The 26493-nt window shown below is 43.6% G+C and overlaps 1 protein-coding gene across 1 annotated transcript in view; it reads left to right on the top strand.

Annotated features, from left to right (window-relative positions):
* Window positions 1-24660, top strand: part of zbtb16a (zinc finger and BTB domain containing 16a) — a 160010-nt gene extending 135350 nt beyond the window's left edge. Inside the window, exons 5-7 of the mRNA XM_083927091.1 lie at window positions 6357-6527; window positions 18847-19017; window positions 24413-24660. Coding sequence (XP_083783217.1) covers window positions 6357-6527; window positions 18847-19017; window positions 24413-24642 — 572 coding nt within the window. The 3' untranslated portion in view covers window positions 24643-24660. The remainder of the gene's footprint in view (window positions 1-6356; window positions 6528-18846; window positions 19018-24412) is intronic.
* Window positions 24661-26493: the final 1833 nt, after the last annotated feature.

Here is a 26493-nt window from a genome sequence, read left to right as displayed (position 1 = left end):
GACTTTTCAGGTCATGTTTCTGTTATTGGGCCTCACACTGAGATGGAAATGGAGACGGCTACAATGAATGTGGTCGTTCCAGGATACAGAAGCCAACATTTAGTCACCCTCTCTATAGATAAACTATAGCTTATTATAGATTGCTATTGACAGGAGCTTGCAGTAACAGAGGCTGAAGGCTATGGTAATGGCCTGTAATTGAACACCTTGTGCTGAGGTCCCGCTGCTCTCTGCCTCATTAACTCTGGCAGGTTCTCCATTCAGCACGTTGCATTGCAGGCCACAGTCAGGACGCGTTTGACTGTCTCGATAGCAGCCCAAGAAACACCAGCGTTTCAGGATGGGTTTGAAGCGGCATCGTAAGGACGATCCCGAAGCACGGCTTTGAGATGTTCAAATCAAACATTACAGGTTCCTGTTGAGCTTCTAAGATAGTGCTGTGTGCAGAAAAACACTCAGAAAATCTTGTGTTTTTCTCCACAGACGTTCAAAGTGTTGGTTTTCACATGGACGACGAGGAGCTTTTCAGAGGTTCAGCTAAAGTTTTCAGGATTTTCTGAGAGTAAGAAGCGCTGTAGAAAAACAGTAAACGTTAGAAACCTCAAAGATCCCATGCTGAAAAAGTAAGATGTCTTTATTTAAATGTAAAGCAGGTCAAGGTGAACTATTGAGAAATAATCAAAAGGCTCAATCCCCAGAGAAAAAGCACACAGCCCGTTTTCAGGAACTGTGTCTTTAAACGAGCCGTCAAGGCTTCCTGTACCATTGTGAGGTTACAACTATTCTAAATATACTGTAGGTAGATGATGCAGAGAGTGCAGATGATGAAGACCTTGAGAGCACAATGGGCTTTTTTTCTGGAGGGGGGCTTAAAGGGACAGGCATGTGTTTTTTAAATATTAAAGAATGTATATAAATACAAGTATGAACCTAAAAAATGATTATTATACGTTCCTTTTAATGTTTTAGTCCTGTGGCTTAGTTTCACCTGTGGTTCCTAGTGACAACAATAAGAGTTCCTTTGGCAAAATCAGGACTTCAGGACTTCCTCTGTCCTTTTTTAGATGTGGGTGAGTGCTTTGTTACCCTGCTGCACATCAGAATCAGTAAAAGTACCTACCTCGATGGCCAACCTCTACCTCCATTTCTCTGCTCTGTGCCCATCCCGGCCACTGTCACCTCCCATCGGGGAGTATTCCTCTCCATTACCGGCCTCTGTCCGTCCTCCACTTAAATAACAGCAGCCCTGCCACTCCAGGCCCATTAAGATACTGCCGGCACTGCCGCCGCCACACACACAAACAGCCACAAGCTGCCTGAGCCTTTATAAATAGATGGCGGGAGAAGGGGAGAGAGGCTGGTTAGAGGAGGTAAATTATTCCAAAACAGCCAAACAGGACTGAGACTAAGAACCCCCCACCACTCTGGATCCTCCAGCTCCTTCTTTCAGGTGTCACTTTGGGGTGACTCAATTTTACACTGTAATGGACCTCCTGGGTCAACTACTTTTCTCCCACCTTTCCTTCCTTTTTATCTCCCCACTGCTCTCCTCATCTATCAGCGGCCGAAAAACACCTTTACTCACTTCCCCGCAGCACACACACAGTATTCCCTGCACTCACTGTATAGTTTGTACCACTTAATTTTGTCTAACACTAATCAGGGTTCCCACTGCACTTTACTACAAACTGTGGTTTGCAGTTTGCAGGGAAAGGGGAAATGATCGCGAGTTAGCAAGTAGCTTTCTAACACGCACTGTTGAGAAACATGGATGTAACATCTGGCTGATGTCAGCCACAGTTTTATGAAACGATGTTTCAAAGCCTGGATTTGCATTTACTGCCTGCCACCATCGTTGGCAGTTGCTGGTGCTGAAAAATTCACAATGCGTTCACACATACAGATCTCATCTCTCACAGGTCGGGAGCTTGGGGGCATGTTTGTGTTAAGCATACTCCGCTTCATACGGGCACTTATCACCTTCCACCGAGGAGGTTTTGCTTTGGGTGTGTTCGTCAGTCTGTCGGCAGGATTACAGAAACTTATGGATGAAATATTCGTTAATATGCGAGATATGTCATGGCCTCAGTGGCTCTCCGATGTTGTGTTGTTTCTTTTGTCTCTGTAATAATTCAGTGTCATTGTAAATGAGGGTCGCCCCTCGATGATCGGATGCCTTTCTAGTTTGTGTTTTTTTCTTGTTTGTGCGTTGGTTGGTTTGTCTGATGGTCAACAGGACTATAAGAAGAACCACTGGCCTGATTTTCATGAATGGAAAGGAAATCATTTTTCTGTGTATCTGAATCCTCGTGTTACATTTTTCATTGACATTGCTAGCTAAGGACTGACCTTGGCGGAGGTCTGCCCTCTTCGACTAACCTTCTACTTTTCTTATGTTGCCACTACATCGGTGCAGAATGTAGTTCAGTGCCTAGGCAAGATGTTTTAATGCATTTTTTTATTCTTATTCAAGTCCTTGTAGTGGTCCACGTTTGGCAGTGAGAGTAGTCGACATTTAACCTTCTCTTTGAGTTATTTGAGTCATGAATGAAATGGAAATGTAACTCCTGTCCAATTCAATGATTACTTTTTCTGCTGCATATGCTACAACAACAGCTGAAAGAGCTCTCAGGCCACCTCGTCCATCGTTTGAGTCTTCTTTCCTCCTTACACCAGGATGCACATCTTTAATGGTTTTAAGGGGTTTCTGAACGATGTCTAAATAGAGAGGCCGGATCCTAGATGTGTGTTTTAGTTTTGCAGTATTTAGAAATGTGTAAATGTTCATCACTTATTCTACTTATCACCTTTGATGTGTGTCACATTAACAGACCTTTTTAAGTTGACGCACTCTTCCTGACTCATATCATACCTCATGTAGTAATTACTTTCTCTGCCCTGACTTTAAAATAAGCCTTTTTCATGTGGTACTCCTGCTTTCTGTTCCCCAGCTCTGTTTTTTCCTGTGTTTCTGTCCGTCCGTAACTGGGTCTCATATTTCCAACATGTCCATGCGTTAGCCTGGACCGGGGTCAGAGGTCTGATAACCTTTTACATTCCAAAACCTTTTGTTTTCCTCTAATTCTCCGTCTTTGACCAAAGCCTCTCTAAATCCTCTCCCTTCCCCCCCTCCCTCACCGTCTCTTTCATTTATTCTGCCTCTAGAGTAATCGGGCCACTTTCATTCTCAAAGCTCTCCAAACAATAACGACGCATCACTTCTTTACTTCTTTAATGTGACCGTGAATTATTCAGCCTGAAGTGGCCTGGAGGAAGAAGTCCCCTGCTCCTGGAAGTCCACTGACAGGGCCACACCTAAGATGCATGATAAACCGAGAGAAAGGTCGAGAGGTATAGAGAGAATAGAAGTGAATCGGAGGCATGGCTGTCAATCAAAGCCACTTAAGTACCTGGAGACCTAGAGGGATTCCAGCAGCAATCGACCCCAGTCAATAGCCTCTTCATTGATAAAAGCAGAGAGGAGGAGAAGAGGGAATACAATACAGGAAAAACTCGCTTTGCACTAGTTACATGTATGTACTCATCAGCGACATCAGCTGTGTTTCACCCGTTTCCGTAGAAATGGGCCCCGCCCTCCCATGTGCCCCCAACTGACATGCATAACTGAGTAATTCACCCACTTTTTGACAGTTTTTACCAGCCGCCCGGCCCTGTGTGTCTCTTCTCTCGTAGGTTGGTTGGATGTCCAAGGCGACTAGTTCTGTTTCTTGTTATAAACCTCTACTTCCTCTACTCTATTTCCTGACGGATTAGAGCCACGCTTAGCCTAAAGCACCTACTTCTGACCAAACCCTCCAAACCAGTTGGGTTTTTTTATTTTTGTAGTTTTTTTTTTGCGACGTTTCAAAAGTTTGCTTAGAATTGGCTCGACAATTGAACGGAAACACAGCTACTGAAAGGTGCCCAGTGGTAGAAAAGGATGAAGAAGAATGATGTAGTTTACATTTCTAGTTTACTTAGCAAGAAGCAGTTAGTTAGCATGAGCAATGCCATTCCCTGTAGCTGAAAGGTTAAACCACCTACTGACACTGCGTCTTTATATTTGTCAAAAGGAAATCTGAATTAAAACAACTGAACATTAGAAAGGCACAGGGTTTGATACTTACGTTTGAAACTAACATAAATGGGCCTTTATCTGTTGGTGTGCTTCTCTCAATGTAAAACGGAGGAATGCATGAATGACGGAAGGATCAAGGTCTGTAGCGGTATCACGGGTACTCAACAGAGGAATCGCTCTGATTTGTAACAGTTGTTAAAGAAAGCAGAAGCCCAGCCCAGCCCCGCGCCTGCTGTAGACTTTCAGACCTCACCTTCTGGTTCCCCACTTGCCAAACGCAACAGATAATGTATTTGTTTTTATATACTGATTTTGCATTTAGTTGTCTCTTGTGTGTTTCTGGTTGTGTTATTACTGTCTCCACTTGCACAACCAATTTCCCCACTGGGGACAAATAGAGTTCTACTTGACTTGACTTGTGGAGAAGTGGAAAGCTGCCCTAATGGCGAGCCTAGAGAAAAGGTCAGTGGGTCAGCGCCATATTAGGACTCGTCCTCACCTGTAGGGCTGACAGATTGGTACCTCAGGCTTTCAGTCATGAGTGTTCAACAAGGATCTAATGAAAGAGTTTCACTCTCCCAGACACAGCTGCTTTCTTTCCTGTACGACAGAAAATGAAACCTAGAGACAGAAAGGGAAGATTTGTCAATATTTATTTCCCTCCCCGACACCAAAATGCACTAAAATTAGGCAGCCCTCCCCCCGTTTGGTTTGAACATCACCTTCCTCTACTACAAACTGATTATCTTATATTTACCTTCAATCCAGCAGCTCTTCTCTATCCTTCCTCCTATCATCATCCTCCAGCGGTTCATCTTCCCTCCATCCCCGTTCTTCAGCGTGTAGAGCGGCAGAGACAGTGATTGATCTGGCGTGGAGGCTGTCGTGGGCCCTCCTCCTCCTCCGCTGGTTATGAACATGAGGCGGGCTGCTCTTCATAGATTTTTAAATTAGTGTCAGCTTTGCCCCAAAGATGTGTTATTGACTGATGAAATAGAAACTGAGCTCCAAACACTCAGTCCTTCCCCAGAGTTTTCCCCAGCCTGGTAATTGAAAAAGTGTGAAGGGAGTGTGTGCAAGGGAGCGTGCAACCGTGTGTGTCTGTTCCAGTGTTTGTGATTTTATGTGTTTGTGTGCCTGCAACTGTGCGCTCTTTATCTCTGCTGGAGAAAAATGCACAGTGCTCACTGGAGTCAAGATTCGATTGAAGTATTGCATAGGAGATCTTTATCTTCTACACACCCACCCAGAAACACGAGTAGCATGAGCACCTTTTAATCCTATAAATAGTTTTCTTCATCTACTAAACCTATGAATTGAACGTGTCTGAGCCCACAACATCACATATAAGATGCCTTTCCTGCGTCTTAATCATTGCATTTACAAGCCTTTGTGTAATTTGTTTGTGGCTCTAGCAGGAAGTGCTAAGGGGAAGGTGACACCCCGGCTGGTTCCACGGAGACAACCATTTCTTTCCTGACACATAAAGCAAAACTGTGGCATATATCATATTTAATATTATAAAACAGAAGCTTTTTGGTTTCTTTTGGAAACTATACCTTAACAACAACGGCCCTGACATGTGGCGTGATTTTAGGGCCTTATATTATTCAACCTCTATATGCTTCCACTTTGACAAATCACAGTAAGATTTCCTATCGTAGTTATGCGGACGATACACTGATTTACTTAGCCCTCTCACTTAACGACCTTGGTCCTATATAATCTCGCTGTGAATGCTAAATCAACAGCTGGATGTCTCAGAATGTTCTTTGAATAAGGACAAAACTGAAATAATCTTTAGAGTATCACCTCTCATCTTGATACATCGGCACTTAAAGTGAAGGACACTGTTGTAAATCTTGGTGTGTGTTATTGACTGAATGATTGATAAAAAAAAAAAGAATGTCAAAGGACTAAATCTGCGTTTTTATCATCTGAAAAACAAAGCCAAACTTTGCTTCAGCTCGTACAAAATGCAGCCGACGGAAAGACCACATTACTCCAATGCTTGAATCCTTACACTGGCTTCAGGTTTGACTTTAGCTCTCAGCTGCTATGCTACTCCGCTTCTGAACAAACTTCCTGATTGTATGAAACTGTAGCCTGCCTCGAACTGTTCTCACATCTCTATGATTTATCTGATCCTGTATAAAGCACCTTTCCTATATGTACTGTACGAATGGTTCTTAATGAAGAAACTTGACTAAAAGAAATGAAATCATGCGTCACAGCTCACACCCCTAACTCAACCTGTTGTGTCTTTGTTTCCCTTCAGGATCGGACATGGCCATCTTCTGCCTGCTTTGTGGGAAGCGTTTCCAGACTCAGACGGCACTGCAGCAGCACATGGAAGTCCACGCCGGCGTCCGCAGCTACATTTGCAGCGAATGCAACCGGACTTTCCCCAGCCATACTGCGCTCAAGCGTCACCTACGCTCACACACAGGTCAGTGGAAGCACCCGCTACTGTGTTAGAGGCCTAAAGCTCACGGCAGGTATAAATGGGAGCATCGGTGCGCTGCACGGTGTATTATCCATCTATTCGTTTTCAACACATTCTCCAGCCCATTCTGGGGAATCCCTTGACCTTCACCGCACCAGATGGGATGTGTAAGCCGTCTGTTGCATTATGGGTCTGATCCCATTTAAACCTCAAAATATCTAAACAAGCCTCAGTCTGGAGGTCATCGTTATCAGATGTACAAACCATCACACCTCGCTCCCGTTTGCCGTGAGTGTGCTGTAGCTCTTATAATTGTGGAATCTGTGCTCAACCCTCTGAAGGAATGTTTTTCGTCAGCCACTCCACAATCAAGTGGCACTCACTATCAGAGCTTAAACAAAAGCTGAGCGCTGGAAGACAGGCTGACTGACTCATTCAGAGCCTCACCTTCAAGCTCGGCTCCCTCAAAGCCATGCTAATTCGATAAAACGATAAGTTATTACCTGTTAAAATGTTGACTACAGAACTAACTAGTAGGGATGACGCAAAAACCACATCAGCGCCCCAGGTGCACCGCTATCGCAGTGCTGCTGCAGCAACTCCAGTCAGAGCATTACTCAACTCCACTGGTCTCAGTCAAATAAGGATTTGCAGTGAACTTGCATCACTGCATCACATTTGTGCCTGGCCCTCTTTGCTCAAAAGAGCACACTTAAATGTATTCTGTTTCTGCCAAACAAGAGCAGAGCAGACGGCGCGGAGAGGAATTCATATTGACATCAAGGATTTGTAATAAAAACAGAAATATTGAGTGTTAGGTCAAAGGGGTCAGTGCCGTTTTAAGAGACGTTATTAATCATTGAGGCAGCTTGAAAAGAGTTAAGGCATTAATGTCTGAGCGCAGTTATGCCGCAGATGAGCCACTTCAGGGTTCTTTCAAAAAATCAGCACTTAAACTGTTTTTTTCAGCTGTAAATATTTTTGATATGACCTCGGTAAAATGGAAATCAACCTGTGGTTAAAGACAGTCTCAATATTATGACATTATTATTATAATTATGTTTCATAATAGCAAGGCTAGATTACCATCTGTCCCCGGGTCCCAGATCCCCGGAGCAAAGCTTCAGGTCGACTGTGCGGCGGGAGGATTGTGGTATGATGATTAATCTCTGCTTTGTTTGGGTGTATGGGAATATGCTCCACTAATGCACCGTACCGCGCAGAGCTTAAGGTGGGACCTGCTTTTATTACCTTATGGTGATGTCCTGTGTTGAAGAGGGTCCTAAAAGTATGTGTTTTTTACACTTTCACATGTGAAAGTATCATTTTATTCATATTTTTTTATCAGTTTTTTAAAAGGCTTGGTACATGACTTACATGTTCATACATTTTGTAATTTTTTTAAACTCCGGTACATCAATCCAGTAAAAATAGACTTTTAAATGAATACTAGGGGCCCTCCTATATTATTGGTCGATATTGAGTTAAAAATGTAATATCGGGAATTATCGGTATCGGGTTTGTTCTGTAGACTTCAGCATTTCCGAGTATGCATGAATGCAACATGGGACGTTTACAGGCGCGTGCTTGATGACGTATAACAACAACAACACACTAGACTCGTAGGTTGCTAACCGTGGCTAACAAGCTTGCTCGCCCAGTTTAAATTTTGTATTATTTGCCGAGTTATGGCTCAGTCGTTACTCAGTCTGAAGAAAGAGGACTATGTTTGTTTACTACTCTGGACTGAAGCTATGCATCTGCCTGGTTTTGATATTGTCTGTAGTGTTTGAGGCAAAATAGTCTCTCTAAAAAACACAAACAAATAAATGAAGGGCACTTTTTTAGGCACTTTTTTTCAATAACTTATTTTGTTTACATTTGAAAAGCCATGTTGCATTTATGTATGCATCCATTGGGGCATCACAATCAAATTAGGCATAATGTGTTAATTCCATAATAGGTTATTTGTGATGTTGTTATCTTAATAATTGTGGTAAAAAGACTAAATACATCGGTATTGGAAATTAAGGGTTGGACAATATGGGAATATCGGATATCGGCAGAAAAGCCAATACTGAGCATCCCTAATGAATACATCCATTTAAAAAAACATGTAATTTATTTATAGTGAATCCTGCTGCAGTGTCACAGAAGACGTTGATATATATTCAAACCTATCTTTTTATTTTCATGTAAACCCAGAACAGCACACAGAGAAGCGCCCCCCTTCCTCCTCATCGTCAGTTTCTCCACTTAACATACATTTGTAAGATGCTTCCTCTCGACACTGCACTCACCCATGCTTCCAGTTCTGTAACCTTGCTTTTCAACGTTACATTTCTTGGAAATATCTTGTAAAATTTGTTTGAAAAAGTTGAATTACTCGTCACACAGAAAAGCCTTAAATCTTGCACATGTTCCTTTATACAAACAGCGAGCTCAGATCTTCATATGAATTCTCATTTTGTTTTTTTACAAATAGTTTTTTTTCTTGCGTATGTTTTTGAGTTTTCAGATAGAAGTGCACGAAAGAGAGGCGGTGAAAAATACTACATAGGAATAGACAGAAGCTGGATTATAGGTGAAACAACAAAACAAACAAAAATGCACCGGCCACTTCATTACTGCTCGGCCATCGATTCTGCCTTTACAGACATAATAATGCTGAGTTTTGAGAGGTTTCACCTAAACAACATGTTAAGTCTTGAGGTTGTATTACATTGAACTTCAGGGTATTATATTGAAAGGTGTTTCTAATATTTTGGCCACCCCATTTACATCCGAGAATAAACACCTTTCAATATACAGCGCTGCAGTTTGACACCACCACCCACCACTGCGACCTTAATCATAAACAAAGTAGAATTATGAGACAGTGAAAAATGTCAAATTAATGGCAGAGCATTCAGAAGTACAGGTACAAAACAAACAATTACATGTTTTTCTCATATGACCACCTCCACCCAGCCATAGCAGGAAAACCTATCCCCGTGACCCACAACGAGGTTTGTCACGGACAAATATAGCGTACAGTATGGTGCTGAGTAAAAAGCCATGTTTTATTTTAGGAAATGGGAGTGAATTATGTCCTCCTTACCAGATACAGTGCTACTTTGGCTCGGCTGAGTAAACAGCATTAATTCAGGTCAACACAAAATGAATTCTGCAGCAGTCAGACGCGGCTTATTTATAGTGAGTATTTTTTTTTCTTTCCTCCAGTCCACTAGTAATTCTCTCAGTGCCGGCTCTCTGCTGAGGCGAGGGAAGGATACTAATACATTGTTGTGAGGGAGCAGAGGTAGCCTGACGGATGCTGCTATTCAGATTGGACAGAAAAAAAAAAACCCCGTAACCATGACAGAATATGAACACATGGAAATGAATCCCATTTCACCAGCGAGAGATGGATGCTTTTTTTCTTCCCCCTCTCTCTCTCTCTCCTCCTCTCTCTCTCACTCTCACTCTCACCCAGCCGCCTGTCTGCGACCTTAAATAACAGTCTCACTGTCAGAGCCGATTTAGCTCACCGGCTCACGGATAAATATTTGAAACGAAAGGCAGAGAGATGAGAGCAGTCGGCCCTATTTACAAGTCAGGCGAATACACCATTAGTGTGTGATGGTGGAGGGGGCCGGGAGGGGGGGGGGGGGGGTGGAGGGGTGGGGGTTGAGAGGCTTGAGCCGCCTGTACAGTAGCAATGCACACATCTGCTCCGTCTACCAGACATTGGAGAGGACACAAGCAGCATCTCTGATCCACCTGCCCACCCGGGCGACGCAAATGTCACCTCGGCTCGTCCGCGGAGCTGCAGATGAGACTTTGGAGCCTGATGCCACTTTGAAGCGCATCCCGCTGTGGGCGTGTGTTAAATCACAATGAGCCAGCCACGAAAGCAATCATTTAAATATGATGTGGAGCCTTTTGTCAGGGGATTATAAAGTCAGCAACTCACACAGCCATCACGGGCACCAGAAATAGGTCCTAATTTACCCTCCGAAAAAAAAAAAAGAAAGACGTGGCATGGTGTTCCTCCGCATTTACACTTTGATGTAAATAATCTCATTCGCACTTGTGCAGTGTAACACGGTGGGAATAGTGTTTAAAAACAGACGGCAGATCCACCTCAGAGAATCAGCCTCAGACATTTACCTTTATACAGAGACACACGCGCTGCCTCCTCCAAATACGTCCTTCATGTGACATCCGTCCTCATCCGTCTCACAGGTTTCTGTCATTGTTAATAGTTGCAAATAGTTTGCTTTTTATTTATTTATTATTTACTATGAAGCATCTTCTGTATAAGAGGACTTATCGATTAGTCGATCGACGGAAAAATAATTTTTATTTTGATAATTAAGTAATTGTTTTTGTAACAATGGCAGATAAAACTGTTTTCAGCTTCTGAAATTTATCATTTTTTTCTCCATATTTCTATCATATTAAACTGAACATCTGTGGGTTTTGGACAAAACAAGATATTTAAAGGCATCACCTTGGCCTTTGAGAAACTGGGATGGACATTTTTCACTATTTTCTGAAATTTTATTGACCAAATGATTAAGGGAGATAATAATCAGCAGATGAAATGATAATGGAAATATTAATTATTATGCTAAAGCCCTTTATCCAACATGCGTCCAAAATCTCGATCCAGACCACGACACAGCCCAGGGCTTTCCCTCCTCTTTGTGTTGGCCTGGCAGGTCGCAGTCCGATACACACATGTGCTATTCTCTGCTCAGGATGTTGACACCAATACAGCAAATGATCTGCTTCCTTTTTCTGAAATGTGAAGATTTGCTGCTTTTTACACCATCGTCAGAGAAACATGGCTCTGGTGATGGGTATCATTTCACAGACTTATCAACACTGACTTTTGTTTTTCACATCACTTTTATGATTGATTAATATATCAACTATAAATTTGGACTGGCCGATAATTCAATATGATAATGTATCATCTTTCAATGGAGTCTTATCATGATTATATACCGAGATATCGAGATATCACGATACACGGTTAAGCCATCTACATCGATGGTAACAAGCACATACTAACTCATTCTACTAACTAACTAATTCATCAGAAAAAGTACCGTAATTTCCGGACTATAAGCCGCTACTTTTTTCCCTCGTTCTGGTCCCTGAGGCTTATACAACGGTGCAGCTTTTCTACGGCTTACGGTAACCAGGGGCGCGCACTACCGAGGATGCGCGAGACCGAGGCAGACATCTGGCGCCAGGTAAAGAGAGCAAAACAAAGAGTAGGAGAGCGTCAGCGACAGTTTGCGCGAAGGAAGTGTACATGCAAACACCCTCAACATGGAAAACAAACGGAGAAGTGCATATGATGCTGCGTTTAAGTTAAAGGCAATCGATCTGGCTGTCCAAGAAGGAAATAGAGCTGCTGCACGTACCTGGTTGGTTATTTTGATAACGTAAACGGCCACGGGACTGCACTTTTACTGCCGTGTTACAGGCGAGCACCTTGTATTACTTTGCACCGTTGTATTATTTGTACTCTGCACGAATGCTGTTCGCCATGTCAAAGATGTGAAAGTTTGATTGAATGATTGAAAGATTGATTGTTAATAAATGGGACGCTTTGCGTTCCCAAACAGTCATCTCTGTCCCGACAATCCCCTCCGTGGTAGCAGGAACCCCTATATACTACGGTAATTACACATCAAAACGCCTGCGGCTTATAGTCGGGTGCGCTTTATAGTCCGGAAATTACAGTAGATGTTATGGTATAGTTTTTCCATTCCTGCTAAGAAAATATAATCGGTTGTTTAAATAATTGCACAGACACGCAAAACATCCTTAAAAGTGGCGCGCTATTTATGCGCCTACCCATGAGATACTTGTTTCTTTACTAAAGAGCACCATCCTTTTACTGTCTCGTCTTTGATTTGGTGTTTAACTAAAGTGTCTTTTTAGGAGAAATTAGCTCTAAATCCAAATTCAAAAAAACCTTCAAGGTGTTTTTTGTTTTTTTCCCCAAACAACCATCCAAAGTAGTTGGCAGTGCTTTTGTCCGTCTTGAATAGTGTCTGCTAATCTTCGGATAGGGTTACATTCATGTGGCGGGAAGAAAAACCCATGACCCGAGCTTTTTACCGTACGCGCTGCCAGAGAAGTACGATTCTTTTCATGCAGCTGTTTTGTCGTGTTGTTCCGGTGGTCTGCACCGTGGCAGAGTTTAGTATTAATGGTGTCTTATTCACATCGGATTCAGCCACCTGTTGAACCATCTGCAAGGATTTTGAACTCAGCTTCATTCATATATACTGTATAAGTATATATATATATATATATATATATATATATATATATATATATATATATATATAAAACATGAATATTGTTTGCACTCAACTGGGCTTTAGGCAGGAATTACAGCATTAAAAATAAACGGAATTAAAAAACGCTGCAGCTGAAGAGTTGATCCATTTATATTACCACAATAATAGCATTTCAAGGTCAATGTATACAAAGCAATCGTTAGAGGAACACGTGTGCAAAAACTCGATGGAAGTCAACTTTGGCGAGTTTTCCCTCCAAATACCAAGAGCTCAATTTCCAGTATTCAACCCTGATTTTAACGGAGTGAATAGCTCATGGAGAGCTTTCTAGATACAGCCCGATTATTGGTTGAATCGCCATCCTGTTGTATCAAAGGACAACCGAACGCAGCAAAAAGCACTTTTATGGACATTCATTTCACCTGTCTGCTGGCTTATCTTTTGAAAGCAGCCTTGCTGGTGCGGGCTCTGACACTGGATCACCACTTAGGACGAGGGAGGGAATTTAATGGTGTTTATTTCAGCGTCTTAATCATGCCATCTCTCCTGCTCTCCCTCGCTGCGTCTCCCTTCTCATTTTCCTCCCTCCACCTGCGGTTACATCACCTCCTCTTCACATGCCAGGATATTACACGCACGCCGCTCCATGCTGCCGCTTTATTTTGTGTTTTATCGCATGTATGTACACTACAGTATAGGTTCAAGCACTGGCGCACGCAGACACACAGTGTGGGCTTTTAACAGTGTGGCAGCTGTGCTATTCCCCTTCACCGACACCCCTCACACAGACATACACACTCTTCTCTTTACAGACCAGGCCTTCATTAATATTCCGTTGTTGTGCACTGTCTGTGTGTAAGTGTCTGTGTGTGTGTTTTTTTTAAACCCGGAGCCAATTTGCTGTCTGCTGTGGCGGGGTGTTTTGTGTTCGCAGCTGTATTTGATAGTGCTACAGCCAGAGAGAGAGAGAGAGCGAGAGAGAGAGGACTGAATTGAATTTAGAGAGAGAGAATGAGCCAGTTCTGGTCCTGGCAGTGATGGAGCCCGGTGATTTACAGCCTCTTACCGTATATAATGAACACGCCCTGGGTGCCCACGGGCATAGGCACCCTCAGCAGGCCTTTGGGGTGTCAAAGGAGGTGATAGGGAGGAGGGGGGTGTAAATGTAGAGGCGGCGGTGAGGGGGCGGGGGGGTCAGGAGACGCAGGTGGTGATGCTCGGGGGCACCCAAGGGTCCACTCACCATGCTGTGGTTCCACCTCACTGTGCTGAGTCCTCATCTGCGGCCGCCCTGCCATGTGGTCGCACCAGAGACTAAGGAGGGGATGAGAGGAGGGACAGATTTGGGATGGACAGAGGACATGTCTTTGTTATCGTCCAGCCCCCCCGTGAGAATATCCTGACAACATGAAGTCCTGTCTGGCTCCTTTACATCCTCACTATGTGATTATAGAATTGCGTCTGATTTATTTAAAGCTCTGCAGTGCAACTTTGCACTTTGGCGTCCCCGAGTGGCCACGGGAGATAACGTGCATCATATGCATGTCAGGTACAGACAGTCTGCAGGAGCCCTGACAGCAACCGCTCTCCATTTTTATAACCACTGTGTTCTTTTATGCCTCAGCAGATACTAGACCTGCTTTCATCCGCACTGTGATTGACTGTGTGGATGCACTGTATGTTTTCCCAACAACAAATTAGCACATTATCAAGCAGTAGTGAACAATGCTTGAACTAGAAAAACAAAGGCACCGTTAGTGAGCCAACAACTACAGCAGCTAGTTTTAATGAGTCATATCTAGGGCACTGATTTACCAATGTGATCCAGTTCATTATCAGTTCTTTTAGGGATACTTCAGTTCTAACACTTTAGCTTGAATATGAAAGATTCTCAGAGAACTAGTGATGTAAATTGTACAAAGGACCCTCTTAACTGCTGCATTATTTTTTTAAATGAATTAATGTTTACATTGAAAATTGACCCCCGAGGCACTTACATTAATGTAACTACAGCAGTCAAAACAATAATGTACAATAGACTCTAGAGTCTAGATATCTTGAAGTCAGAGTGGTCACGTCAGTGTTTCCTTCACTAAAACTTTGGAGCATTATTTAGCCAAGTTTGATGTTGTGTTACCAATGAATTCCTCCGTTTTTCTACATTTCCGCGTTTTGGTTTGTTTTGCACATTAGGGAGAAGAAAACCATCCTATCTCTGCGTTTTAACCAGTGCAAGATTTGACAATATATGGAATCAAGAGATATTATTTCAATAGCAAAGGTGTTACTCAGCCTATTTAAACCTGAGTTACATTTTCACCTCCACATGCCACTGATCTCTGCACCCTGTGTTCTCTCAGCGTCTCCTCTGAATCCTGCACGCACACAAAAACGTTTGTTTCCTTATGAAACCGAAATATTGTAGTTGCATGTGCAAAATGTTTTTACTTTTCTTTTTCAATCCCCACTAAATACCATAGACTGTATGAAAATGGACGTAGCATCTCCGTCGAGGTCCGTTCTTGATCCAGTCGTCCTCACCTACAGGAGTCTCCATCTTGTCAGACTTTAACTCCGCTTCATTTCCTCTTACCAAAAAAGGACATGTATGTGACGTTGAGGGGAGGGAGATACGCCCGTCTGGCTGACGTATACCTCCGAGGAGAAGTGAGGGCCAGAGGCTAGCTGTCACTCAAGAGACCACGCCCCTAATTATTCATAAACTTTAACCGCCAATAAAATAAAAACTAGCCTGGAACAAAATAATTCACCCCCCTCAGGTTGTCATGGAGATATGACCTAAACATACAGACTAGAGGCCTTAAACAGGTTTAATGATGCTGTGAAAACGGCCTGTTTAACATGGGGGTCAATGAGAAATCGCTCTATTATGAAACCTGCCCCTAGTGGACACTCAGAGAACTGCGTTTTTGGCACTTCCTGTTTGGATCAACCAGGAAGTTGCTAAATACGTAATCAAACAATGTTTATTCTTGCACTGAAAGTGAGTATACAACATAAAGAGAGAGTTAGAAAGACAACAGAAGCTGAAATAAGTGAGCTCAAGTGAGTTGCACCACCATGCTCTTACAAAATGGCTTTCTTTGTTTCAAGTCAACATGAAGTGAAATCATATATGCAAGTCGATCTTATTAGCGTTCAGAAATGAAACATCTCCAGCTGATGTAAAGCGTACATATTTTGCAGTAAATGTCCTAATGCACAAACACCAAACCTTGAATTGAAATGAAAGACAGTAAGCTCTTTCCTGTTAATTCAAGAACCGTGATGATGCTGGATAACAGCAGTCGCAGCAACAGGACATTAAGCGTAAATAACCCTCCTCTGAGTATTTGCATCCCACTCGCTGGTGTGATCGGAGGCCCTAATTAAAGGCAGGTGAATCCGAGCTCAATTATTATTCTTGCGGCGTCGTGCGAGCCCACCGAGCTCCGTGATGGATTGTGATCTCTGCTGTGGTTGAAACGCTAGAAAGAGCACAATGTCTTACAGCGGGAGCCACTGATAACTTCACGCAGACAAATAAAGACTGTCACTTTTATTGATTTTTTTTTCGCCCAGCCCCCACCGCCGCCGCCGCCGCATACACCCACATCCCCTGCTCCATCCCTGTCTCAGTTTATTCCCCCGCACCCCTCCCTCCCTCCCTCCCGCACACCTCCATCCCCATCAAAGCTCCTCTTTAATGGGAAGGCGTCCAGCATCACAAGGCACAGAAAATGTTTCTCCCATGAAAGTGTAGCACACCCAGAATGTGATCAGCATTTAAGGGGTGTCCATCTCTCATCCCTCTTTCATCCCTACGTCGGTCTCAACACATGCATACTGTATATACAGACATAAACTCTTCAATAAAATATGCAGGGAAGAAGTGAAATTGTCTCTTAACAGCAGGGCAGCGGCAGCACATAACGAGAAATGCAATTTATTCCCCGGCACGTTGCCGCTCGGACAGGCAGATAATGAAAGGCATAGGTCATTGATGGTGACTTAAACCTGCAGCAGTGGAGTGAAATACATTAATAAATATCCACAACATTACTTGGCTGGAGAGTGTAACCCGGGGAGGTGGGGGGGGGGGGGGGGGAGCAAATGACGCAAGGAGCAGCTCCTCATCAAACACGGGAATACAATTAGTCTCCATACTGCTGGTGAGAGCCTCCTGCAAATCATAATATCCCCGATCAGCGACATCTGAATATCCATTACCGCAGCCCTGTGGGGACCTGTGCTCTGGCAGCCGGAGCAGCAGAACGTGATGCCTTGTTGTCATTTTTTATTTCTGAAAGGCACACATACGTATACATCCACCCGGCCCGGTGTGTGTGGAATTAGTCTGTTGTCTCATAGTGTGAATGCGGTGCTCTGTAAATAAACGGTGAGAATACATTTACCCAGTGTGAAAGCATTAGACAGAAGAGCCGCGAACAGAAAGAGACGTCTGACAGCGAGGTAGGAAGCAAACGTACTGAAAGGTACACAGAGATACATTTCTATAACTTCAACTGTCAAACTCAAAGCACCAGCAGGGGCTCTGATTTGACACCTCTGACTGAATAATAGCTGGCCTTTAGTGCATGTCAGGCTGTAGTATCATTACAAAATGCAGAATTTAATGTTTCTGTTTCTGTTTTTTGGTGGGGACTAATAAAAATATAGTCAAAAAATAAATAAACACAGAATTGAACTGCACAACAGCTTCTATAGCATCGACAACGAGGACTGCCTGTTATTCATTGTCCATGTTGAATCAAACACTTGTAATTGAGGCTGATGTTTCTGTTCTGGTGAAGGGTCACATGACAGGGCTGTGACAAATCAGGGACCAGTACGACTAGAGTTTCAAACTAAAACAGGCTCACAGTGTTTAGGGTAACTAAAACTGTGTGGACGCGAGGTGTGAACGTGGCAAAAGTGATGCATTTTAAAATAAAAACGTAGTAAAGTCAAAGGAAACGTGCAGCCAGTTACCAATAAAGTGATGTCGTTCACATGACAGTGATCGAGTTGTGCAAATATTTTAACTAGTTCAGCACTCTGACCTGCAACACTACAACTGCCCGAGGCTGTGCTTCTTTTTGTCGTCCATTTTATCAGCAGCGCACTGCAAATATGAACTTTTTAAGACGCTGTATCAGTCAGAGGCCTGGCCTGTCCGAGTGAACCATGATGCTGTTCATTTAGAGCAAGATGGTGATCCAAACGAGACCGACACAACCAACCAAAACGGATAGAGGGCGGTGAATGTCTGCTGCTTTACAACATACTTAAACACTTGTATTTATGACAACCTTCGTAAAACAACCATCTGCCTAAAGGAAATGACGTGCGCGTTTATTCGTATAGCCCCTTTCAGCAACAGTGCAATACGAGGTGCTTTACATGTGACAAAAAGAAAAGATATAGAAGAAAACATGAGAGGATAGAAGAGGAAATAATCTGTACTAGAACAAGACAAATGAAGCAGTATATTTTGCATTTTGATTGAATGTTTTTCTTGTTTCAAAACTAATCGAATTACACAGCAAACCCAAAACCAAATGTGTAAGTTCGCTCATATAATCACATACATAGTGTGTATATATATACATACACACATACATACATACATACCTCAGTTTGGTACTCTTAATGCATTGGGAGACTGGGAGCGGCTGGTCAATAACACATCTCACGGCCCATGAACAGCCATGACAGGCTATAATTATTTTACACAAAGCAAAACAACGGTGCAGGTGATTTGTGGACGAGACAGAAGATGGGTTACATTGTCTGCTGGCTGTTAAGTGGGTATCCGTCGGAGCTTAAACACCTAGTTTTCTGCCTTTGTGCATAAACACACAAAAATAATAAGACACAGCATTTAGGAACGACGCTCCCTCTATCACGGCTGTATGTTTACTTTTTCTTTTAAACACAAACATGCATTTGCATTTCTTCAGCATTCAGGTGAAGTAAACGCTGCTTCTGTTTCCTGTTTCTCCACCTTTCAGCAGGGGACCATCCATTCGAGTGCGAGTTCTGCGGGAGCTGCTTCCGAGATGAGAGCACACTGAAGGGCCACAAACGCATCCACACCGGGGAGAAGCCCTATGAATGTAACGGCTGTGGGAAGAAATTCAGCCTCAAGCACCAGCTGGAAACCCACTACCGCGTGCACACAGGTACTGCGATCCAAATTAGTCACAGTGGCCAAAGAAGCTGTTTGAAGAGACAAACAGACAAACGCTGCATTCATTGATGTTTGTCGTCAAAGGCTCGGGATCTGTTTTGTGCTCTTGAACTACAGTTTATCTTGATTTATAACAGTTAATCCTTTTGCACAGAGTGTTTTGTGCAGCATCTCTAGCTATAGCACGGTTTGCCAGATAGGATCTGTGAGCAGAGGTTTGGGTTTTCCTTCTATGTGTAGATACAATAGAACCGCACCTGAACGTGACAAACGCTGGGAAGCTGTGGCTCCTGTTTGTCAAAACAGCTTCACAGTGTAACTCCCTGTAACTGTATGACCCAGTATGCAGTTTGGACTACATCCTGTAACTATACTGCACAGTGTTCATCAGCAGTTCAAAGTATGAAACTGTTAAATCAGTTTATCCTGCAGTATTCTCCCCCAGGCTTAGCCAGTTTCAGTATTTATGAAACCTGCCACGCCTGAAAGCGGAAGAATGAAAGCGGAAGTAAACATGTTGTGATTGTTCCTGCCATTCTCACTGTGGGGCACGGTTAGCCTGGTCTGATGCATACTGAGGATTTTTACCAATGTATGACTTACTGCAGATTTAGCTTAGTTTGCATACTGCATACTCATCGTATTCTCTTTAACGGGTTTGTATGATATCTTACGAAATATGATTTTCTCTATAACGTGGAACTGCGACCAAAAGTGGACCGCAACGGTTAAGTTTAGGCAACAAAAGGCGACGTTTATGCACTATATTTATACAGTTTATGCACTATATATATTTCTATGACTGGCAGCACACCAGCCAGGTCAGCCGTTTCCCCCTCCTTACAGTCCTTATGCTAAACTAAGCTAACAACTGCAGATCCGTACTTAGAACTCACCGAGAAGGACATTTATCTTTCGTTTCAACATGTTTTGGTTAAAGATCCACCCCGCACATGTATTAAAGCATACAAAAATAATCTGATATCTGTGAGACATGGTTTTTGAAGAAAATTAGGATGTGATTAACACATTAAAACACTTAAAATGGCACATTCTCCCTTATTAAATAATCCAGAGATGTGATGTCTTAAAATCTAAATTAGCACTGAGAAAATGTACACTTTCATTAATGAATGTGAAAACAGCCTTCTCATGTTGAACAAACATCCTTCTACACAGTGAAGGTCACATTCAGGAACAAATGCAGGAACAAAAACAGAAACACAATTTTGGCTGAAGTGGAACTTTAACATACTGACCCTTATATACAGTGTTTAGCAATTACATGTCTCAAGTACAGTATATACAGTGTCATGACAACTTTAAAATTGTAGCAGTGAGCTGCCTCTCATTATTTCACCTCTCCCAGTGTGATATCCAGGCGACATTATATCCCATTGCCCCTCATAATAACAGTGTTGCAACATATTGATGCAGCTTTCGCTCCCTGCTAAAAGACTCTGTAGTAGGAAATCCGAGTTGCATAGCACAGATCGGACCAGATGAATATCTGTGTTGCTGTGATACAGTAGATGAATGTCTCAGAAGACTTTGTATTGATCCCAGTATATTTAGAGCCCCATAAAGATGTTGACACAGTGATAAGCTGGGTGCTCTGGAGAACGAGTGCACGCTACGAAGCAGACTGAGTGAGGATATCACGAGTGCTCACCATGATGGCACACAGCCCAGGCTTCATGCTTCCTCACCGTCTCTTTTTCTTTAACACACACACACACACATACTCACAGCAACAGCAGCACCCTCCCATCTCCCATTCAATAAGCCAGCTGTTAAGCCACACTATCAAGGCAGCCTGTCCAATAATTGGCTCCCCCTCGTCCACCCTTTTCCCCTTTTGTGAGGGGGAGGGGGCTTTACGTTAAGCCGGAGAGCAACAGCAGATAACAAGAGCAAGTGACAAGCTCACAGTCAAAGGCCACCTCGCACAAAAGGGAGCTGCTTGATGAATCATCGACATTGGCAACCTAACCCCCCCGCCGCCGCCGCCCCCTTCTCTCCACACATCCCAAATGCCAATGGCGGATCAATACCCAGGCCCCCATTTGCAATTCATTATTAGCTGCTTATTTGAGGCGACCCTGTATACTATCTGGTTATCAATATCAACATAATGCAGGTGTCCACACTGCTGCAGAGCAACACACGGCGACCTGCGACACTGTACTCGCGCTCATTGGCTGAATGGCACCGTAACCCAGCCGCCCACCAGGTCAAGGTTAACCAGGAACTCAAAAGGACGGAGAGAACGAGCAGCGGAGGCACGAGGACGCCCGCTTTGCCGGCACACATGTGCGAGGCTCCCGCTGAAAGGTGACAGCGAGCGCCGGGCTAGATCACATCCGACAGCTCATTTCAAATGCCATTGGTAAAGGTCAGCATTTACATGTCTAATTTGCGTCTGCCGGCTTGAGCGCTGGTGGATTATTCCCTGCCATCACTCAAATCATTAGCACATTTAGGATGGCTGCTGTTGCTGAATTGAAATGTGCTGCTTGAATGTAGCAGCCCCCACAGTAAGAAAGCAGTGGCACACTTTGATTTATGACACCTTCAGGAGTTCGACATGGCAGGAGCTGTATTTCGTCTAATGTATGAGATTGATTAAATGTGGCTTATTAAAAAAATGGAAGACATTTAAACATCGCATTTTCCTGGAATACATCTTGCCTTTAGTCCTTAGCTTAGTTACGACACGTCTGTGTGAGTATTCTCACAGTGACGGATAACTCTGGTATATCTTATTCTCACTGTGTTTTTCACTTCTACCAGTTATGATGACATTATCCTCGCCAAAGCAACGGGTGAGCTCTTGGAGCATGCTGACATTGCTACAACAAAGTCAGACAGGGCTAGAAACAGAAGCATTCTAGCTTTGAGATCAAACCCTGGAGCGTTTCGTTGGATAGTTTGTCTTGTTTGTGTTTGTGTTGTGAAAGCTCATTCAAACTGGTCCACCCAAAAACCTGGCTCTTGGTTCGCTTCCAAGTGCACTCCAACCAAAATAACACAAGTGAACCAAAAGGAGCAGTCCATTGTAACAATTTACAGACTTATAGATGCTGTAACGGAAGACGACATCTCCTTTGGTGCCGTCTCACAATCACGTACAATGATAGTGTCTTTTCAGCTGTGCGTAGCTGCTCACCTTCTTCTAAAATATTAGGGACACCAATGCAAAAAAACAATGGGCATACGACCATTTCGGCCCCATGAGGCTACTTCACCCCTCAAATCACAGTCCACCGAACTACAGGTGTGAAGGCGCCCTTCTTTTTCAGTGGAAGGTGCTTTCTGCAGTCGAGATGCTCAGACCTCGGACTCGGAAGTGTGCATGGACACGATTAAATTATCTGTTTGCATAGATTTCATCGACATTCTGATGTCATAACTGTGTGTTATCTTTTAGTGCTTTTCACAAGGAGATCTAAGGAAAGAAGACATTAAGAAAAAAACAAATGCAAGTAAACCCTCTGCGTGGTCTCAGAATCCTCCGCTGCTACATTTGATAGCTGCACATTCGATTAATAAGCAGGACATGTCATTTTCATTTTCTTCTGTTGCATGGCGTGATGTGGAAAAAGAGTCCTGCACTGTTCCAAAATCCCAAAACAATGAGGTCTTTTTAATAAAGGCGGTAATGAGAATTGAACAACTGAATACACAGGATTTCTGGCCCCTCAACCACAAGAATAATTAGAAGATTGTTTGTTAGCTGCCGGAGGGACAGCTTGATGGGCCTGACTGGCACTGTGTTGATACTGACGTATCTCAGAGGTGAACAGACCGCACTACTGTGAGTTCATGCTTTCATTCTTCTTTCCTTTTTTCAAGTTGTACCAATTATCGGGGGCGCTTGGAACGACTTAAAAGACTTAGTGTGGTCTTTTACCGCTGCACACTGCTTTGGGATGTCCCCCCTGGGTTTTGGCCCGTCACTCACCGTGTGCACAGTCCAATTATCATAACAACACCAGAATTTCTTGTGGGGCAACAGGGTGTAATCTGTGCTCTCTAAATTAGTGGTGATGGGGCATTCTTCTCTCACAAGAGACTTTTTGACTTCTCACACAACAGGTCTCATGTGCTACAGCTGTCAATGGAAAACATTTTCCCAAGAAAGTATTATTTTTTTGTTTTATTTTAATCAGTTAAAAGAACTGGACACATGAGCAATGAGACAAACCCCCAGGTTAGCCAGTTTGACAGACGATGGAGCGCTATACTTACTGTACTTGTGCACATAGTTTTCATTGTTGTCAACATTCTGGGTGCGCTCACTAGCAGTTTGACCTCCAAATGAAGTGGTTTATATGATCTGGCGTAACTGTCCAATGTCTGACAGCTCAAGTTTCTTGCATTCTCAGACTCTGTTGTGCAAAAGTCATGGTCAAAGCTACAAAAACAACATGGGCACCTGTAGAGCGCAGATCTCCACCAAGTTCAGATTGCATTGTAATGGTGTAAAATAATGTATTCACCCTGTTATTGGCGTCGATTCAAAACATAATGGGTTCTTCATTGGCCCATGCAACACACTTCCACCAACTTTAATGGAACTGGGGCCAGTAGCTTTTCTGTAACCCCGCTGATGAACATTCGAACCGGAAAAATAACCTCGGTGGGCGGAGGTAAATAAGTGTCGGGGTTTAATAATACTGCAATAGCCATAGAACATCAAGGCATAGAAGATCCACACTGGCATGTTAAGTGGACAACACTACATTAATGGTACGGCTCTTCACATTGTAGGCTGTTTTCAAGCCACGTATTGATTACAACAGAAATTACATCCAGAGCAAAGAAGGAGATCAGGTGACTTAGTAGAAGCCAGCCAAAGTCTATGTAGAAACGATGATTGGGTTCCAAAACACAGGACTTTCACATAGGGGACCAGTGTTTCTGTTTCGGCTGTGTCTCAGAACCGAGCCAAAACCATTGACATTTTTTCTTAACCAAGCCGTTCTGATGCCTCCACTTCCGGTCACAGTTGCACAGCGTTAAATACGACGTCATATTCGGTAAAATATCAAATGAACCTGTAGATGAGTATGTTGCACACTGATGCTCTGATTCACCACACTTCTTCTTCTTCTTCTTCTTCTTCTTCTTCTTCTTCTTCTTCTTCTTCTTCTAGTATACCGTTTATTGATATTGGTGTAGATAAATTAATTTGTATTAAAATAATGTCAATGACAAACGATTCTGTGCACCAGAAGACCGCACGGACTAATTCATCCTTTCTTCTGTTTTTCAATTGATTTTGGTATCAAATGCATTTATTTCCACTCCTCAACGAGGACGTGAGACTGTCACTGAACGGCACTTTAATTGTTGTCTTCAATCCCTTCTCTTATCATCCTTAGGTGAGAAGCCATTCGAGTGCAAGCTGTGCCACCAGCGATCCAGGGACTACTCGGCCATGATCAAGCACCTGCGCACCCACAACGGCGCCTCACCCTACCAATGCACCATCTGCCTGGAGTACTGCCCCAGCCTGTCAGCCATGCAGAAGCACATGAAAGGCCACAAGCCCGAAGACGTCCCCCCAGACTGGCGCATAGAGAAGACCTACCTGTACCTCTGCTATGTCTGAGGCCTGGGAGAGCGAATGAAGAGAGGGAGGGTATGTGTGAGGGTGGGGGCGGGGGCCGGGCGGTAAGGGGAATGTAATTGAGCGGATAGGAGGCTCTGGTCGAGTGTTGACGATTTAGGAATGTCAACGGCAAGAGACCCGTAAGCAAGAGGGTTTGTTTTCTTCTATTACTTTTCATGCAAAGGCGGCGATGGCAACGACCTACGGGGGGGAAAGAAGGGTGGTGACGGTGGGACAGAAGTGCTAAGAAGAGGAAGACTTGGACACGGAGAGGGAGATTCTCCACCATAGTTCGGATTCACCGGGTCATTCACTACATCTGCAACTGTGTTATTGTTTCAGGTCATTTCATGCAGCGCCGTGGAGCGAGCGAGCTGCGAGGAAGTGACTTTTTGGATGCTGTTGCGAGCGAGAAAGCAGATTCTCAAGGGCTATCTGACCTCTTAGGTTTTAAATCACCCTACTATTTTGGATCACATGAGCTATATATAGGAATACGCACACCAGTTTAGACCCCCAGATCATCGTGTCATGGTTTCCAAGTACCAGGAAGACAAAATCCTTCTCCACAAACTTTCATAGTAATCGTAGCTGTAGAATTTGAGTGAACTGCTTTGGGTGTACCTGCCCCCTGATCTTTTCCATCTCTAATGCAATACCTGTTTGGCAACCTCCTGTTGTGTTTGCCCGTGCAGAAGACACAGTTCTCCCCTGTGTTCACAGGAATCTGCCAGTAGTACCTGTCCGCACATGAGGTCCGTCAGATCGCAGCGGTGGCGGTGAGATAGCCCCTGAGAATCTCGCAGCGGAGCCGGTAGGCATATGCAGTAGATAAAACAGTTGAACTGGATGAATGGGAGCACTAAAATACTGCAAACCAAGCACCTGTTTGAAGATGCTAGTGCTGCTTTTTTTTTTTTTGTCGTTGTTGTTGGAAGCCTCCCCAGTTTTCTCAGTAGTCTTCCTGGTTCTGCGTCTCCGTCAGATGAGGGCTGGAGAAGTTCAAGTCCCCACTGGCCACCCGCGGCTCCCCCCCGGGGGGCCAACTTGTGTCACTTTTTCATCTTATATATATTTTTTTAAGCTCTGCGTCATAGTTTATCAAGGCTTGATTGCACAGGTAAAACAAATCACGACAACAGTCTCTGTTTGATGTCTGCAAGCTATATCATTTTTTTTTTTCATTCAATCATAACTCACTATTACAGTATAAACCCAGTATATCCACCTACTCAGCAATACATAACTGGACTGCTTTTATCCATGTACATTTAACCAGTTGACTATCATTATCTCACACTAATGATGAACTACACAAACTGACACGTAAACAGTAACACTTTATAACACCACAGCAGATCTGTCCACTCACCACAGTGATGGAAAACAAAATGGGGAAAAAAGGCTGCTTTCCGTGGGAGTCCTGTGACTTCGACTGCTCGTAGTGAATGTCGAAGAAGTGCAGGGAATGCCTTAGCTGCACAACGGAGCGTCCGCCGAAGGTTATATACGTTCTATGGCATCGAAACATGAATGTGAACGACTGCGAGCCAGGTTCGCACTAGACTGGCTGTCAAAGTCGAGAGCAGGTTAATGCTGCCTTTCATGAGGAGTCAGATACCTACAATTCCCACCTTTGAGGTTGTTATTACCCTCCATTTCTTCCACCGCTTCAGATTTTCCCCATCCAACATCACATGCTGTTGCTCACGCAGCAGCTCATGCGGTAGCTAGCTGGTTAGCAGCTGTAAATGCTATTTTACATTTGAAATGATTACGCATAATCATTCACCACCCGGTGTTGTGATGACTGGACAAAATTAGATCAATGTGATTTTCAAATTCGAACTT

Source organism: Echiichthys vipera, assembly GCF_963691815.1.
Source record: "Echiichthys vipera genome assembly, chromosome: 14".
Lineage (NCBI taxonomy): Eukaryota > Metazoa > Chordata > Actinopteri > Perciformes > Trachinidae > Echiichthys > Echiichthys vipera.
This window is presented reverse-complemented; position numbering and strand designations above follow the sequence as displayed.